General features: G+C 39.6%; 1 protein-coding gene across 1 annotated transcript; it reads right to left on the reverse strand.

The window, feature by feature from the left end:
• Positions 1 to 1,837: 1,837 nt before the first annotated feature.
• On the reverse strand, positions 1,838 to 17,278 carry LOC309344217 (uncharacterized protein C1orf141 homolog). The gene is made up of 8 exons (XM_081866469.1): positions 17,124 to 17,278; positions 14,696 to 14,865; positions 12,468 to 12,571; positions 11,413 to 11,522; positions 10,033 to 10,132; positions 9,246 to 9,351; positions 5,068 to 5,254; positions 1,838 to 2,958 (listed from the first exon to the last, which is right to left on the reverse strand). The coding sequence occupies exons 1-8, from the start codon at positions 17,202 to 17,204 to the stop codon at positions 1,906 to 1,908; spliced, it is 1,911 nt and encodes a 636-aa protein (XP_081722595.1). The 5' UTR covers positions 17,205 to 17,278; the 3' UTR covers positions 1,838 to 1,905.
• Positions 17,279 to 17,854: the final 576 nt, after the last annotated feature.

A 17,854-nucleotide genomic window follows, 5' to 3' on the forward strand; every position in this document is an offset into this window, starting at 1 on the left:
GCAAGCGAGGCACGCGACCGAATTTCCCCCGAGCGCGTACAGGATGCCCTTATTTTTTGCTACTCGCCACAGTGCGGGACTAACGCCCAGGTGGGGGCGGCAGGGTAGCAGGGAAACTAGAGTCGCTTGTCTCTCATCACGTGTTGAGAAGGGATCACGTGCAGCGCCGCCAACACGCTTGCCGGCCACGTCCGTCGGGGGCGTGAGAAGAGGCCCTTTGCGCAGAGTTATAGGTTCATGGAGCTCCTTCCTGCGCCTTACCTACCTAGCTGCGCCGCGTGGGGGTGGGCAGGCCCCCCAATCAAATTAATGAATAAATAAAAATACCAAAGTAACAGACCAATTGTGGCGCAGATAACCCGGTCCTGGGAGCCCCCAAACATGAAGTCTGCCCCCCCCCCAAATCCTGGCAATGCCCATACCGCCCCCCAATATGATTGCGTTATAAAGGATGCAACTATAAGGTACATGGAAGACTAGCTTAGCAGTTAATATAAAAGTTACAAAAGTTTTTTCATTTTACATATAAGGAGCCACAGGCGTTTCCTTAAGTACATAGGTGGTTCATATTATGTGGTTAGCATTAAATGCTGGATTGAATAGGTATAGCTATTACTTTACCAATTTCCATGACTGCATAGTGGTAATTATTCCCATATGCACTCACTAGAATTACTTTATCTTTTTGGAGCTCAGGGACTGCTCTAGATTGGTGGGGGTTGCAACATGTCATTGATGCAGTGATAATACATTAATGTTGGATTTGTACAGAACCATCCACACGTTCCACTTTGCGAGTTGTTCTGCTATACTTCCCCCAAAGTAACATGTTAATTGCTATCTGGAAAGGCACTCTTATGCTGAATAGTGCAACAAAAAGAACTTCAACAGTAGAACAGACTCCCTTCGGCCCAGCTCAGTTGCTTAGACTGTGGTGCTGATAAGGCCAAGGTTTTGGGTCCAATCCCCATACAGACCACTTGCATATTCCAGCATTGCAGGGGGTTGGACTAGATGAACCCTTCACGGTCCTTTCCAACTCCACAACTCTCTGAAAAACAGGACAAACACACACACACACACAAACCAGAACATTTGGGTTATAAAAAAATTATATTATTCCTGCAGGACGCAACAGGACAGGCACCGATTTCTGCATTCCTCCCTGAGGCCAACTCATCCAACCGCGGGCCAGAGGCAAAAATGGGGCAGGTAGAGCGGTGGGTGCAACAATGCAGGCTTATTCGATCCACTTAGAAGCTTGCAGTCTCTCTATGTACACATACAAACACACACCTCTATCCTGGCAAGTCCAGAACATCACAATTCCAAGAACACATTCCAACCATGACAAAACATCACTGGTGTGTCATTGGGAGGTGCATGACCTGGGCATAGTCCCAACAGTGAGATAATAAAGGGCTGGAGGTTTGCATTTGACTTTGGGCTGAGGTTTCCCACCCCTCATTTAGAGCTTTAAAGGCCAGGACCTTGAACTGAGTTTGGATGCCACCTAGTAGCCAGCAACACTCTTTCACTACTGGCATAATATGGAGCATGCACCTAGGAATTCACTAGGCAGCTTTGGTTAACCCATTTACTAGCCTTCACTTTCCCCTCGGAGTGGAAATTAGTACTGGAATGCCAATGCAACATCACATTTTGTGAGACTCTGGCGAAACATCAGATGGCACATGGCATTTGCTGCTTCCGTGCATCTGATATTCTACTGCCAAGCTACTATATCATACATAATATTAATAATAAAAACCTACGTATTGATAAAGATACCTCCCTCACTCGTTGCAATCCCTTTGGACTACATTGTGGCAACAGATTTGGGGGAAGTGGTTATTGTACAGATTTATTATGCACTTCACACAATAGTCATTTCAGAGGTTGAAGCTACTTTTCATTACCCACAGGTAACAGGTTCTGCATGCTCGGATCCCTATGGGATTCAGAGACATCGAATTCTGCGGTTGGTATGCTTATAACTGGAGCATGTGCAGACCCAGCACTTTGCTCTTCTGAACATGCGGTCAATTCTGATTTCTGGGGCTCAAGGCTACTATTTACTTCTTCCTGAAAGCTCCTTAGTGATAGTGATGATGTTGGCCCAATTAACCTCTCACTGTCTTCTTGGATTGGGGACTGGGCTGAGACTTCCATGTTGCTTGCCCCGTTTTCATCCAGAAAAGGTTTCTGGTGTGAATTATCCTGGTGCTTCACTTCAGACTTGCTGCTTTCCACTGATATGATTTTAGCACAACTATGAGATGAGCATGAACTGCGAGCTGAAGGGACGGAGTTGTGGTGGTTAGCGAGTTTACTTCCAGATCTTGGAACTGGAATTGGCTTTGAGATGGGGATGTAGTCCACAAAAAGCACTCTATCCTTCTTACGGGGTTCTTCGGGGGAAGCTAACTCCTTCTCAAAAAAATCTGGAAGTTGGGATTTTATTCCTGAAATCAGGCTTCTAGATGAAATAGTACGGTATATGGCCAGCGTTGGATTCTCTCCACATACCATAAGGCCTTCTTTCTGACACTGAGGTATGTTTGTTGAAATACTCCTTTCAGGGACCGTATGTCTGCTGAAAGTTTTTGTGACACTTCCACTCATCTTCTGAACTATCTCTTTCTGAGAACTTGTGAAGATATCATCACATGGTGTTTTCTTCACAGATAAAATCTGAACAGCGATGCGTTTTGGTTTCCCAGGCTTTTTCTTCCTCTTTGTAGTTTCATTCGGGGGAGAACTTTGTTTACTTCTGGTGATTGCAGTGGATTCATTATAGTTATTTCGTAGGACCGGGTTTAGCTGCATGCATATTTCACCACTCCTATTCACACCATAAAATGCTCCATCCCCGTACATAGAAAGACATGTATTCAATGCATGCTTCTTTACATACCCTTCATTGTGGCAATAGACAGGAAATGATTCACTTGACTTCTAGAGAAAGGAGGAGAGAAATGTTAAAACCTTTCACACCAACAAAACTGATATATTCATACATATGTAAGGGAAAAATCATACTGCCACCTAAACTTTTAACTTCTGTTTCCTAGAATTATAAAAACACAGAAAACTGCCTTATACTAAATTTGAATATTGGTCCATTTAGCCCAGTATGGTTTACACTGACCAGCAACAAATCTCCAGGATTTTAGGCAGAACTCTCTTGGAGCACTCCATTGGAGATGCTAGGGATTAGACCTGGGCCTTCTGTACACATATGCTCTGCCTAGCTTAGTGGTAGAGCTCATACTTTGCTTGCCTGGGGTTCAGTTCAGTCCCTGAAAGTCCTGGCTGCTGCCCCAGACATTACAGCAGAATAAGAGAAAGACCTTTATTAAAGCGGAGTACAGTACAGGTGCAACAGCAGAAAGGGGTTAACTCAATCCCAAAGCTCCTACAAACAGGATGGAGGAGTTAACCGAGTTAGGAGCCAGGCTAGAATCCCAAAGTCCAAGACCAGGGCATGAAGTTCACAACCATATGAGAGCAGCGAAGGTGTCCCAACAAGTTCTCCTGCCCACTTGGCAAGCTTTATTAGCTTGGTGAGAATGTCTAGCTTGTAGGCATGCACACTGCTAGGGCAAGTGCATCTGTTCTCATCAGCAGAGGCATTGTCTGACCCTGGGGGGTGCTTATTAGACCTGTGCCTACTAAATCCAGTTCAGCCACCTCAAGTCATAGCTCTGAGGTCTCTCCAGCCACCAACAGCACAAGGGTAGGAAGCAGCTAGAACTCCTGTTCCAGCATTGTTGTCTGCCAGGGAAGAGCTTTCTTCAGAAAGGCTTTGCTCTACTGTCTCAAACCCCCCTCCCCATTCCTCCAGTCTGCCATCCCAGACCTGAACCCAAAGGCACTAAGTGACTCATGACATGAACATATCCAGGTAGGGATAGGAAGGACCTCTGTCTGAAACTCTGGAGAGCTGCTGCCAGTCAGTGTAGACAATACTGGATTAGATGGACCAGTGATCTAACATACTGAGTCATACTAAAGCAGTTTTCTTTGTGCATGACCCATTCTTCAAAGAGCTCAGACTAGCATTTCAGCTTCACAACAACCCCATGAGATGGGCAAGGCTGTAAGATAATGACTTGCCCAAAAATACACACAGCTTTATAGCTAAGTAGCAATTTGACTGAAACGAGATTTCCCATATACAAGCTCAGCATTCTCAGGCACTGTATGACGCTGGCCCCATTTCTGTATTTGTAGTATTAGTAAAATCCAATCTATATGCTTGGAAAACACATGAAGTCATTTGTGGGGGGGGGGATAGTACTTTGTAAACAAAGTCTTCTGATTGCAATGAGGGTTTAATTCAGCAGTAAAATCAATCCCTGTATTTTGTGACACATTTCACTCAGGTCCTATAAAAACATTATATCTGTGGGCTTAGATGTCGGTTAAGCCAGTTGCTAAAGGTCATGTGAATATGGTCAAGATAACATATAATAAGGCAAGAATGTAAAAAAATTGTATATTACCATCAGCATTAGTTGAAGAGAATGCTGATTAGCTGCTATCCAATGGGAAATGGGACTTTCTGTGTGGTGTTAGTCCTACTCAGAATAGGCCTATTGAGGTTAGAAATATGACTTAGTTCACTAATTTCAATTGTCCATGCTTAGCAGTAGTTGGTTGAATACACTTCCCCATAAAAAAAGAGTTTTAAAATATACAACAAAAAATGTCTTCTTTTGGTCCTTCAAATAGGAATAACAGGGATAGTTGCACTGTGAAGTCTATTGGTTTATGATGTATTTTAGCAGCCTCTTGCCTAAGACAGCTACTGATTTAACTGATATATTAAGCCACGGAGATTTCCATTTTTGTCAACCAGTTCTTCATAAAGAATTCTCTTACATTCTGTAATTAGCAATGAGAATTATTTCAAACCATGTAACCTGTTTTTCCAGTAGATATCTTAACATTGGGATCAGAATGAATGGGAAATTCTTAAGGTAACTACTTTCTTAACCTATAGAATTTTTTTAAAAACCCATTAAACAGGTGGTAGTGGTAGCGGTGGGGAGATGGTATTACCGGTAAACTGTCACATTTTGGCCTTGAACTGCCAGCTCTGATCACTTTGGCATTTGGTTTTTCTATTTCATCCTCAATGCACAGAGGTACAGAAACCTTCTTCTTTTTCAGTACTGCATCCTCATAGTGGGTAAAAGTCTTAATATTTTTTTCCTCATTGGTGAAATCATATTTCCAAAGAGCGTCTCTGCATTTAAAAAAAAAGTGATAGTAATAAGTGGTCACCAAACAATTAAATAAGCAATATTACTGGACATTGCTAGTTCCAACCCTGATATTACATTCTTCAAAAGTAATGTGTTATCAGCCCAGTCCTGTGGAACACTCTGCCAGTTGAGATTCAGTGAGTGCCTTCTGTGCCCAATTTAAAAAATCTGCTAAAAACTTTTCTATTCTGTCAGGCCTATGCAGGCAATTAAGAATACATTCCCACAATGGTTTACTGATGTTTGTTTTTCATTCCTTTTATCTTTTAACTTGTTTTTTTTTAAAAAAACCTTTTATGATTTTATTGTTTGGTTTGGTTTTTATATTGTTGTAAACCACTGTGATATATTTTTTATGATACAGTGGTATATAAATGTCTGTATGTATGAATGTATGTGTTCAGATAATGCCTTTTGCAAGAGCACCAGATCAATTATTCACCTGGTATGCTTCAAAGCCAGTAGTAATACTACTATTAACAACAACATGCTTTTTCAATGTGTCAAGCACCTTGCACATGTTAATCTCAGTCATTCTTACTACAACCCTAGGTCACTGTCATTGTCCTCCTATTGCATAGCAGTTCAGCTGCCATGGCTGAGCTGTAATTTAACTTGGGAATCTCCTACATCTACAGCTCCCCCACATTTCATTAAATATATTCTCATTTTTCCATAGGTTCTGGTGCATCCAAGAAACAATGAACATAAAGCAGTTGCCTTGTCTTCTTGTTTGCATCAGAAAAATTGTCGTGAACGCAACTCAGGGTCTGAGGGAGAAACCACACAGACCAAAGCAATAGTACCAGTTTTCAGAAATACTTTATTAATTCCATCTATTCAAGTGCTCTCGATTTTATAGCACATTTGCACATACTCTGTAGGGATATAGCTGCCAAAGACAGCTGCTCTGTCTAATCAAATGGCCAGTTCAACTTTACTGGGTGAGTCTGGAGAAGAAGAAAGCTGCTCCCTACCTACTTGCTATCCACGCTATGAATAATTGTAAAATATTGTGTCATATTCCCAATTTTACTTGCCTTTTTATTTTAGCTACAAAACCCCAAACCTGACCCTGCAGTCCTTCTGTATAGTCCAACAGACATCAAAAGCCACATAAAATAATATTGTAAAGGTGTTCTTGATCCTGATGTCAAAAATGTGTCCTGTAAGCCTCATAAAAGGGAGGGGCAAGTGTATTGGAGTTTCATATGCCCCATGGATTCCACATTCTTGGGCAAACAGGAGCATTTTTCATACTCAAGCTGTGGCACTTTGATAGGCTCTGAACAATTCCATATATGTTAGGAGGAAATAAAAGTGAGATTGCCAAAGTGCTCTTTTGTAAGTATATCTGTTATACTTTGTCATAAGTTTTATTTATTTTCTGACAGAGTGTTACTTTCTTGGAATCAAAAGGGAGGAAAAAGCTTAGCTTTCAACATATAATTGAAGGAAATTTATTCTGTAGGAAGACTGAGATTTCCATGGACCGTGGACTATAAAACAAAGACATGTAAAGACCCACAAATATTATTAGAGTCAGAGAAGGCATAAAAAGAACAAAGTATTTATAGAAAAGTGTTCTATATTTGTTACATATTAGAACCATAAGGTACAGGATAAAATACAATCATATGATGTATTGGTTGTTGTGTTAAATGAATAGTTGGGAAATATTATCTAAATATATTTTGAAATAATGATACTGCATTAAAATAGTATTTACTGATTTTTATTCAATTGTTTTTATGGGAATTTGTTGACTTTGCATTTTATGTGTCCCACTGGTAATAAACAAAACCACTAGCTCTACACACACACACACACACACACACACACACACACACACTTACATATTCCTTATTTCTTATGGCAGGGCATCAGGAGAGGGATAGGGAGGAGAGCAATACAGTGGTGCCCCGCAAGACGAATGCCTCGCAAGACGAAAAACCCGCTAGACGAAAGGGTTTTCCGTTTTTCGAGGCGCTTCGCAAGACGAATTTCTCTATGGGCTTGCTTCGCAAGACGAAAACATCTTGCGAGTCTTGTGATTTTTTTCGCTCCCCCCCCTTTTTCTAAGCCGCTAATAGCCGCTTAGCCGCTTAGCCGCTAAACCGCTAATAGCCGCTAAGCCGCTAATAGCGCTAATCCGCTAATAGGGTTGCTTCGCAAGACGAAAAAACCGCTTGACGAAGAGACTCGCGGAACGGATTCTTTTCGTCTTGCGAGGCACCACTGTATAAAACTGCTACAAATGAAGGTCCTCTCCCCGCTACTTTATATAACCTATTCTATTTCTGAAATTTTGAGGATAATGCCCACGCTAATTTTAGCCAAAATTACACCACCCAAGCACAAATGGGGGAGGTATGGGCAGAATCTGGAGAATCCCAAGGAAGGCACAAGTAAAAAAAAAAAATCAGTATCATTAAATCACTGCTCACCCACCCACCTGCACTGGCCTCCTGTCTCCCTGCCTCTGTCTCCCTCCTCTTTGCCTTCCAATGCTGTTGCAATGGTCCAGTGGTCCACAGTGCCATCTGTCTGTGGCCAAGCACACTACAGCATTATGACACCCTTGCATTTTTATTATATAATAAATTATATGAGTTTTCATTTATAAAAAGTAAGCCTCTAGCCCTACTAGAAGGAACATTATAAAGCAAAATATGCAAGCATCTTTCTAAGCAATTTCTGTGAACTAGTCTGGTTGCTGCTGCCTTTCAGTGTTTTTAGCCAATGAGTGAAGTCAGAACTATGATTGATGAGAGATATTTGGACGCAAGTCCATAAGAATCCTTGTGGTTTTTTCCTATTGGGACAGAACACTGGATGTTGGAAGCAGCTTTATTCTTTTACTGGGCAATTATTATTATTATTATTTATTGAATTTATATACCGTCCTATAGCCGGAGGTCTCAGGGCAGTTCACTGAATAAAATCAAAATATAAAACCCCATAATCAAAATAAAAGTAGCAACCCCTCAAAAACGCCCCATTTTAAAAGGGCATAGGAAAATACTGACTCCTTACTATATTATCTACAAAATTTAAAAAAAATAAAAAATAAAGTATGCCACTCTCCATTCTAGTCTCCTTCTCTCCAGTGCCTACAGGCCTAAGACAACTCCTCTTAGGAATCAATCCCCTGTGTAGTTGAACACAAGTAGGACTTGTGCATTGGTAAAACATGCAGTAGACAGCCTAGATTAAGATTGGCTGAAGCCTTGAAGCTATACTAATTTGCAGGGGTGGAGTATCCCCCAAAATGGACCTTTATATATACCTTTATATATACATCACTTTGGTTAAAGGAACCAAAATTTGATGCCTGATACAAGCACCACATCCTCCTTTGTAGCCATTTTATGCCTCCTTCTACATCTTCTCAACAGCCATGTGAGGGCGGTTAGGCTAAGAGTTGGTGATTGACCCAAGCAAAAATGAAAAGGGATTGTGAAATATGAAATTGCACCTGCACAGAGTATGCTCTTTTAATCCAAGTTGTCAAAGTGCTTTTTGATTGTGTTTTGGTGAGAGCTGTGAAAATGCACATGCTTTTTTTGTAGTCCCTGAAAGCTTACATAGTAGTACATTTGTTACATCGATTAATATTTTCCGGCACCGTATTTCATGCATTCCTTCTTGGGAGAAGGGGGCCGCTATTTGGGGAACCGCACAAGGGCCCCCAATTTGGTTTTAATTTGGTGTTGCAGCTCATACAATAAAGATGTGACTAAAAATAAAGAAATCAGGTCAGGTTATAGCTAACTTGTGGCAGCCCAGATGTCACTGGGCTCGAACTAGCATTAGCCACAGCCGGCACGGCCAATCGTCAGGCAAGATGGGAGCTGTCGTGCAATAACATCTGTAGGGCTATAGCTTAGCCACCACTGAGTTAAATGCTATGCTAATGCATTATAACAAGAAATCTATGTGCACTATTATTCCTTGATTATTAATAGTTACCTTTTGTTCAGGTTATCTTGTAACAAATGGACATTTGTACAGGATTTGACTTTACCCTTTCTCTTCAGTTCCTGATCAACTCCATGTTTGGCTTCATCATAAACACCTGAAATGACAATGAAATTTATTACATCTCACAAATACAATGGCATGGACAAGATAAAAGTGGCTTTTCACAGAGAACACTCATAGTAGCTTATATTAAATAATAACTTGAAGTCAGATAAAGTAGAGAATATGAGGGTGCAGGGTAGCACCGCTGTGGTTCTGTGGTTGGTCTGAGAGCTGATTCAGATATGAAAGCTCAGCATGGAGCCTCTGTTATTTATAAGCTGCTTATAAGCTAGCCACAAAGAGAACCTCCATACCTGCCCTAAACTACGGTTTTTCAATGAAATTATAAGCATCTGGTTTATTTTCATCATAATTACCTATAAATCAAAATATAACTAGGTCAATACATTCTAACAAATACTTTATTTTGTACTCAAAAGGTTAGGAAATTTGTTTTAAGAAGTGCACGAGATGTACCGAATAATATATGCAGAAATAAATCTTCGTCTGCTCTCCCAGTTTAGGCAAATGCTGCTGGTTCAAGAACCATCATCGCTAGTTTTCCCAGCCTTTGGGGGCGAAACTCAACAATTGGACTATGACTTTTTCAGTGATGGTCTGTTTCTCACTGAGATGGTTCTTCAAAATTACTGAGGAATTTGTGAGGCCAAAGTGCTATGTAATGGCTACTATGGTTTTTGTTAGTCATTTTTATTATTTATTTTTCTCCAACCTTTTCCCACAACAGCAGTTGTCCGGCCATCCTCACGACTGGTTCCTGTAAATACACTCCTGTGATAATCATCCATGCCACTCAGAGATTTCCTTTCATCCTGGTTGTTGGGAAACATTTTTTTTGTGCATATGTCAAAGCAGTTATACAGACTTACAGCAATTATCCTATGCAAGCAATATCACTTTGGGCTACAATTAAATGACATAGAGCCATATGAAGACAACATGTCTTTGATATAATTGACTCAAATTGCAAATGTTCTTTTAATACTTTGAGTTAGGTTTTATCATGTCACATGCAAGATTGTCCCATATCAATTTACACAAGAACTATTCACATTTATTCTGTATTCAAAATGCCTCTGTAGTCAACATAAGGCTATATTTTGAGGGGTGTCTCAGACCCAAAGTGTAGTGGATGGAGTGTTAAACTAGGAATTGGGAGACCAAGATTCAAATTCCTACTCAGCCATGAAGGTCACTTGGTGACCTTGGGCCAGTCATTGCCTCTCAGCATAACTTCCTTCACAGGGATGTTGAGAGGATAAAATGTGACGGAAGGGGAACCACGTATTGAACACATTAATATATTTTAAAACATGCAGGTTTTTAGATCCTCTTTGATCCCAAAACAGAGGATCCTATAAACAGGATTGTATTGCTAAGGTTGATTTCATAGGAAAAATAGTGTGGGCTCTAAATGTAATTTGTAATTACAAAAATTACTACTTATGCAAGTATTATACTTATGCAAGTATTATAATTATACCGGTACTTATATTTGTTAAATAAATATTCAAGAAAGCCTTTGCTATTTCTTTCACTATTCTGATTTCCCCCCTTGAGGCTTATTTGTCCCATTTATATAATCTGCCATTCTAAATTGCATCCCACATAAGAGGAACAGTGTTGTTTAGTTTAACATTTAATGATTTTTATCTAAAATAATCTTTTTAAAAAATTGTTGGGATTAGCAGGCAACCAGAATTATTGACACTATCCTCCCCAAGGAGAACATTCCTTTCTTCTGCAGACCATTATGGGAACATTTGGCAGTAACACAGAACTGGTGTATTACGCAACACTGTGCATCATTGTTGAAACAACCCAGGCTGCTTAACGCTGTCAAAGCCATGCAAATTTCCTCCATCAGTGGTACAGGGTTGCCATACAATCTACCGTAATTGGCTTCCTCTTTAATACATCATGCAAACATATGTTTTGACCAAAAATAACAATGTCTAACTAACCACCACCACCACCGATTAATTTTTCAGCAAATAAGAACCAGTTGACCCATATACCAGACAAGTGTGCTAGATCGTTCAATAAATTATTTTATAGAAACAGCAAGAAAACGCTTGGCAGCATGGCTCACCTCTGACATTCTCCCAGGTCTTTTCTGAACTTCTGTGGCGGAATGAGCAGATTTAAGTCTTTGTTTTAGTTTCAGGAGCGTGAAACCTCCATCTAGAGCCTCCATGTTCACTGAAAAAAACATAAACATGTGAATAAATCACATTTTTGATGTTGTCTCTAATGTTATTGGTCACCCACCGAACTCAAACCCAGCTCTGGCTCTTCTGTCGCTAGACACAGATCTAGATTCTCTCCCCTCATACGAAGAAAGGAACTCACTGCTATGCTGTTTACTGCTGCCTGTTTAGAGATTGGCTCCCATTGTAAAGACTCCAAAGGACAATTTCTGACAGGATGGCTAGAAAATGTTTGGGATTTTTGGCTCTTTCTGGGCACTTAATGCAACATGGAAGCGTTATTAGAGGTCAAACTGGACATGATCATTTCAATAATGTGTGATCACCATGTAAATAGAAGTGATGGCAATGTAAGACCTCCACTACTCATGCTTCCTTATGGAGAGGTTATGTCACAGATAGTTAAAACCTTGACAATGTGTTCAATGTTTCAGTTATTTTATAGTGTCCCCACTCAACTTTTATTTTTAAATGCAATTGATATATGCATGTAACACTGTACAAGTTTTGTTGAACTGACCAATGCTATTTTACTGCATTTTTTTTAAAAAAAATTCTATTAAAAAATCAAATTGTACAGCACTGAAGCCCACTGGGATAATTCAGTCTTCAGTATTCGATGACTGCAGTATTCGATGACTGCAGTGCAAGCATCAAGTACACATCTCTGCATGCTTTAAAATACATCTGGAATGGTCAAATGGATCATCAGATTTAAGGTAATCCCATATCCTATATTATACTGCATACTAATATTGACCACATTCTCCTAGTGTGGATCCTTTTGGAGTCAAAATGGTGCCATCAACACAGAAGAGGAAGGTACCATCAGGCTTGGGGGAACCCTAGTTGCAGAAGTATTAAAAAAAAATGGGGGGGAGAGGGTGTGGAATGTTCCAAACCAATTCCCTGCTTTAAATAAAAACAGCAAACATACCTCTCTGATTAGTTGGTTTATGTTTCAGGTAGCTTGGAGCACTAAATAGCCTCACAACAGGTTTCCCAGAGTGATCCTTCCTTTGTGTTGCCTGAGATTGGGGCCTAACAGTAATACAATAACAACAGCTGTAAACTATGGGAAACATTATATGGCTGGATACGGTTAAATTGCTTGGGAAAGGCAGCAGAAAAGAATGTCAGCATTTTGTCAGCTTTAAAGAGATTATTTTAATTGACATGTTGGTTTTCACAGGATTACTTTTATTTACACACTAGTTTATTTCTTAAATGTTATAGTCCGTTCTTTCAACATAAAGTTCTTTTTTAAAAAATTAAATTATTTTAAAATAAATTTCAGGACAGATTTCAACAAAATCATAAAGCAGTGAACAGAACAACCCAAAATGTAACAAAAAAACATTGTGGGTGGGGGCAGCCATGCAATCCTTGAAGCTGGAGACATGAGGTTGTTGGACAGGATCACCCTGGGTTCTTATTCACTATATTTATGTCCCATTCTTCCTCCAACAAACTCAAAGCACCAAACCCGGTTCTCTCCCTTTTATTTCCCCCCCACTCCCTGTGAGGTAGCTTAGGCCCAAAGCTTAGGCACACATCTCTTACTTTTGGAATGCATGCATGCATATTACATACATACACAATGAATATGTTCCTGCAAGATAAGGGTTAGTGTAACCTTCAGCAGAAAGGTGGAAGGTATTTGTTCCACAGAAATGTTTGTTTGTTCTGTACAAATTCAACAGACCCGCCATGCTAGTAAGCTTTCATTGTGCTTGCAGCATATGCGGGAGCTGGGCTGAGTCCTCCACTTGTTAGCTAACTTATTGTTGTTGGCCAAGGTCCTTGCATTGGAAGACAAAAATGAGCGAAGGACTGGACACAACATGACAAGTCTCCATCTGCACCAAGACACTGATAAATAAATTCATCCTATTTATTGTAAAAAAAAAATAAAAAATTGATCGTTAACCCCCCCCCCCCGATAAAATTATTAGTAAAAACAGCAATTTAAAGCATTCAAATAATAATTAAAATAAATGATAAGCTAAACAAAAAATTAAAACACATGTAAAATATTCTACATATCTGAGTAGGCTTGTCTATACAAAAATGGTTTTAAAAGGCACCAAAAAGTACAGTGAAGGCATCTACCTGATGCTAATAGGCAGGGAATTCTAAAGTGTAGGTGCTACCATACTAAATGACTGGTTTCTTACAAATTCAGAGCAAGTATTATGCAGCACCTGTAACAGTCCCAGTTCCACAGACTGAAGCGGTCCAGTGTAAATATATGGGATAAGGTGAAACCACTGGTAAACTGGTCCCAAGTTGTTAAGGGGTTTATATACTAATCATATTGTCTTGAACTTGATCTGGTATCAGACTGGCAACTAGTGCAGGTCTCTGAGCACAGGCGTCACATGCTGACAGCGTCTTACTCCTGTAAGTAATCATCACTCAAATCAATCATTTTATTTGTATGCCGCCTTTCCGAACTTATAACCATGCTCAAGGTGCCTTACAACTTTGTAGAAATTAAAGAACTACAAACATAACAAAAGTAGTCATAAAGAAAACATCAAAAAGTACACAACCAAATGTGGAACCATTTCCACATATAAAAATGTGATACAAAATAAAGATGCGAATAATTAACAGCAACAACTCCCACCCCCAACAAACAATACCCCAGCCCAAGATTCTGTTCAGCAACCTCAGCTTTTGTAGCTGGAGTCAGTCAGCGTCCTGCCCTCCCAGGCCAGGTGGGAAAAGGCCTGCAAGGCAGGGAGCAACTCTTCCAAAACTCACATCCAAATAGATTTGATTTTTATCCATTCTTTTATTAGACACAAATTTAAACATAAAACCTATCCTGTACCTGCTGCAAATTGTATACATACATTTATTTATAATGATTATGTCCACAAAGTATTCTAAATTGAGCAAGGAATATGAATACATACCTCTTTCTAAATAAGGACCATTTTTTAATGATAAGAAACTACACTAAATCATAAAGAACCACCTTATTTGTTCACCTTACTTACTTAGTGTATCAGACCAGTCCTCAGGGTTCAGGGAGCAATACAAAGTTTTCTGAGGAGTCAAGTGGGGAAACTATAGTATGAAGATAGTTCAAGAAGATGGACTTAACTACCAAAAATAAACACCGGTATGAACTTAAGGGGTGGGTGGGTGTCTCACCTTTGTGACTGCTGAACTGCGCTCTGATCATCTTGAATAACAGGCTGAGTGGATGGAGTTACAGAAATACTTGATTTTACAGATCGAGACAATTCATAATTCAGATTCAAGTCAAATGTCAGGGGAGTTCTCACACACGGGTTTACCTGTACTCTCCCCAGCTTTCGGCACTGTTAATAAAAAAGATACAGCGTTCACTGGTATAGTGTTTCATGCTTTTCACTAAGGGCAGAAAGTTCCAGGGCAGCTTTATGGAATGGTTTGTTTGAGAGCAATGAGGGCTAGGGGAAAATGGTGTTTTAAGATGTTTACTTTTATACAGGGTGAGTGGGTAGTTAGCAGATAGTCCCTTCTTCAAGGACTCCCACCAAATGAGGTGTGTGTGTGTGGGGGGGGGTTATAAGTGAAATTGAAACCCTGGTTGTGGAATGTACTACCAGATTGGTTTGCCTGGGCCTTAACGTTCCATTGCCACAATTTTATTATTTGACTTTAGCGCTTAAATGTTATTCTTTGCTCTTTGTATTTTATCTGAATTTGGAGTTCGTTTGAACGCTGCTTCAAATTTTATTACTTTATATGAATGTTATTTTTAACCTGTTTGTTTTTTATTATGTAAACTTGGGCACACCTCCTACTGCAGAAGAATATAGATATGTACACGTGTAAGCCCTCCTTGCATGATGTTATGATGTGGGTCTTCTGGAAAATGTTGAATTGGAAAACCAGGGCAATTTGCCTTGGAAAATTTTCAGTCTGCACTGGAATTTTTTCTGATGCCCTAGAGAGTGGCTTAATTTAGGTTGTTTACTTTACTTGTATGTAGCAAACAAAGCTAAAAACTTTGGAGGGGCTAAGGTTGCCTAATATTTTATTTGCAATTGTTATCCATCTGTTGTTTCCAGTAAACCTAGGAATCAGAATTTTTTCAATGGAAAAAGAAAGCGCTGGGAAATATTCTGCTCCACATCACTACACTCCACAGCCTCTTTTTGTGACAGGGACACTGTATGTGCATAAAGGCATACAGATGTACAAATATACATGGAGTTCTAAGGGACCACATACAAGAGTTGCTCTTACAACTTTTCCCATGTAGAACCTGCATACTAGGGACTTAGTCTTGGAAACCTAATGAATAATCCATTCACTAGGGTATCTCTATCAATCAAAATGGAAGGGGTTTTTGCCACAAGCACTGATAGCCACAGGTTACAAGAAAGTGCAACATTTCGCCAACGAGTCTGGGATGTAGAATTTCAGTGTCTTGTGAGTGAGATGAATAAACACCCAGAAATCAAAGACAATGGGAGAGGTTTTACCCCAGCAATATATCTGTCAAAATTACAAATATCTAAATATAGATGTTCATTTACCCTTTCTAGATTCAATGTGCTGCCATCTGCCTTATTGTAGGGCATGTATGTGGGTAAACTGTTTGCAGAGTGAGTCTGCCCCTGTGGCCTGATAGAGGTAGAAGCCATCTCTCATGTCTTGCTATGATGTCGTTTTTATGAGGATATACGCTCGGTCTTTATCACCCCTGTTATACAGAAAATTCCAAGTGGGTCTGAATCTCAATGCTTAAAATCCCTGATAGAGGATAAAACCCTACTGGATCCCTGGATTCACTAGGGTTTGGTTGCAACTGACAGTTATACCACAAGAAACATATTTCAAATACACACTTTTTGAAGATTGCATGTCTTCCAACCACTAGGTAATCCTAACCAAATTGGCTTCAATTTACTTATTTTTAATCTACAACACCATCTAAAATTAATCTCCAGCGTTGGTAATATAAATACTGTCATGTTTTTCATTGCTTCTGCTCTTTGCCTAACAAAGGCACTGTTACAGATAGGTAGCCGTGTTGGTCTGCCATAGTCAAAACAAAATAAAAAAATTCCTTCCAGTAGCACCTTAAAGACCAACTAAGTTAGTTCTTGGTATGAGCTTTCGTGTGCATGCACACTTCTTCAGATACCTGTGTTTTGCTTAAGGCTTAAGGCACTGTGTTTTGCTTAAGGTTAGAGGCAGGTCTGCATAACTGTTAGCTTTGGTGTTTCCAAAAGTAGGGGTCAAACATTTGCCACAGAATCTTGGATGTAGCCTGTGACCTGCAGCATCTAGCTGAGAGTTATTTAGTCAAGTTTGCAATATCCATTTTGGGACTTTGTCTAAATGCATACCGACATGAAGCCATTTTTGTTGTTGTTGTTCTATTTGTTTTGTTTTCGTTTTAATTTTCTCTGCCTGTTCCCTACTACAGTACATAACATCTAGCCTGGAGTTCAAGAGAACTTGAAAGCTTGTTCCCTATTCTACAACGGTTTGGTTGACCCTAATAAAGGTATTGCCCAACTTTAGATTTTGATATATTTCAAAACAAAGTCATAACTGTTCCTATGGCTTATATTATACGTACCTCAATTAGCTCATATTTGCTAAGTCTTTTCTTCTCATATTGCTTCATAACATCGAGTTTTACCAGTACTCTCTGGACCATGTTTATTCTTCATTCCCTAGGGCAAAGTTCTTTTTTCAAAAGAAAGAAAGAAAGAAAGAAAGAAAGAAAGGGGAAAAGTAGCAAGAATGAATCTGCTGCTATTGCTTGGCAGAGATTGGGAGTGGTGCACAACCTTTGTAACAACGTAAAAATGTCATTCAGAGATGGGGAAAATAGGGACCAGAACAGGAAGTGTTTAAGCTTTTAAATAAATAAATATCTGCTTATGTTACATGTTTTCCTTTTTGCTCACAGTTGCATAGAAACTGTTTGATCTGCAGGATTGCTCTGAAAGTTTTTCCTTGTTCTATTCATGAATGGTTTGCTTAGAGGTAAGTCTGTGTTCACCGGGGGGGGGGGGGGGAATTACTCCTAAGTGCTCATAAGACTTCAGCCTTAAAACTGCTATTGCAGCCCTGCTCTGTCTGGTCAAAGGAGCAGCAACACAACAAGAAGTGGGAAACAGCTAGATTGACCAATGTTTTGGCTTTTTAAAAATCTACACACTGTCTGCTATGAAAGTCACAGAGAAAATGGTGGCCTTCATTATGCAATGTAGGATACAAGGGATTTTATCTCTCCTGAAAAAGTAGTTACTGTAGTTGTTTTGTTAAATGTATATTCAAATACCAGAAATTTAATCTGCTTTT

The sequence above is a fragment of the Podarcis erhardii genome (assembly GCF_964252035.2).
Source record: "Podarcis erhardii genome assembly, chromosome: 6".
Taxonomy (NCBI): Eukaryota; Metazoa; Chordata; class Lepidosauria; order Squamata; family Lacertidae; genus Podarcis; species Podarcis erhardii.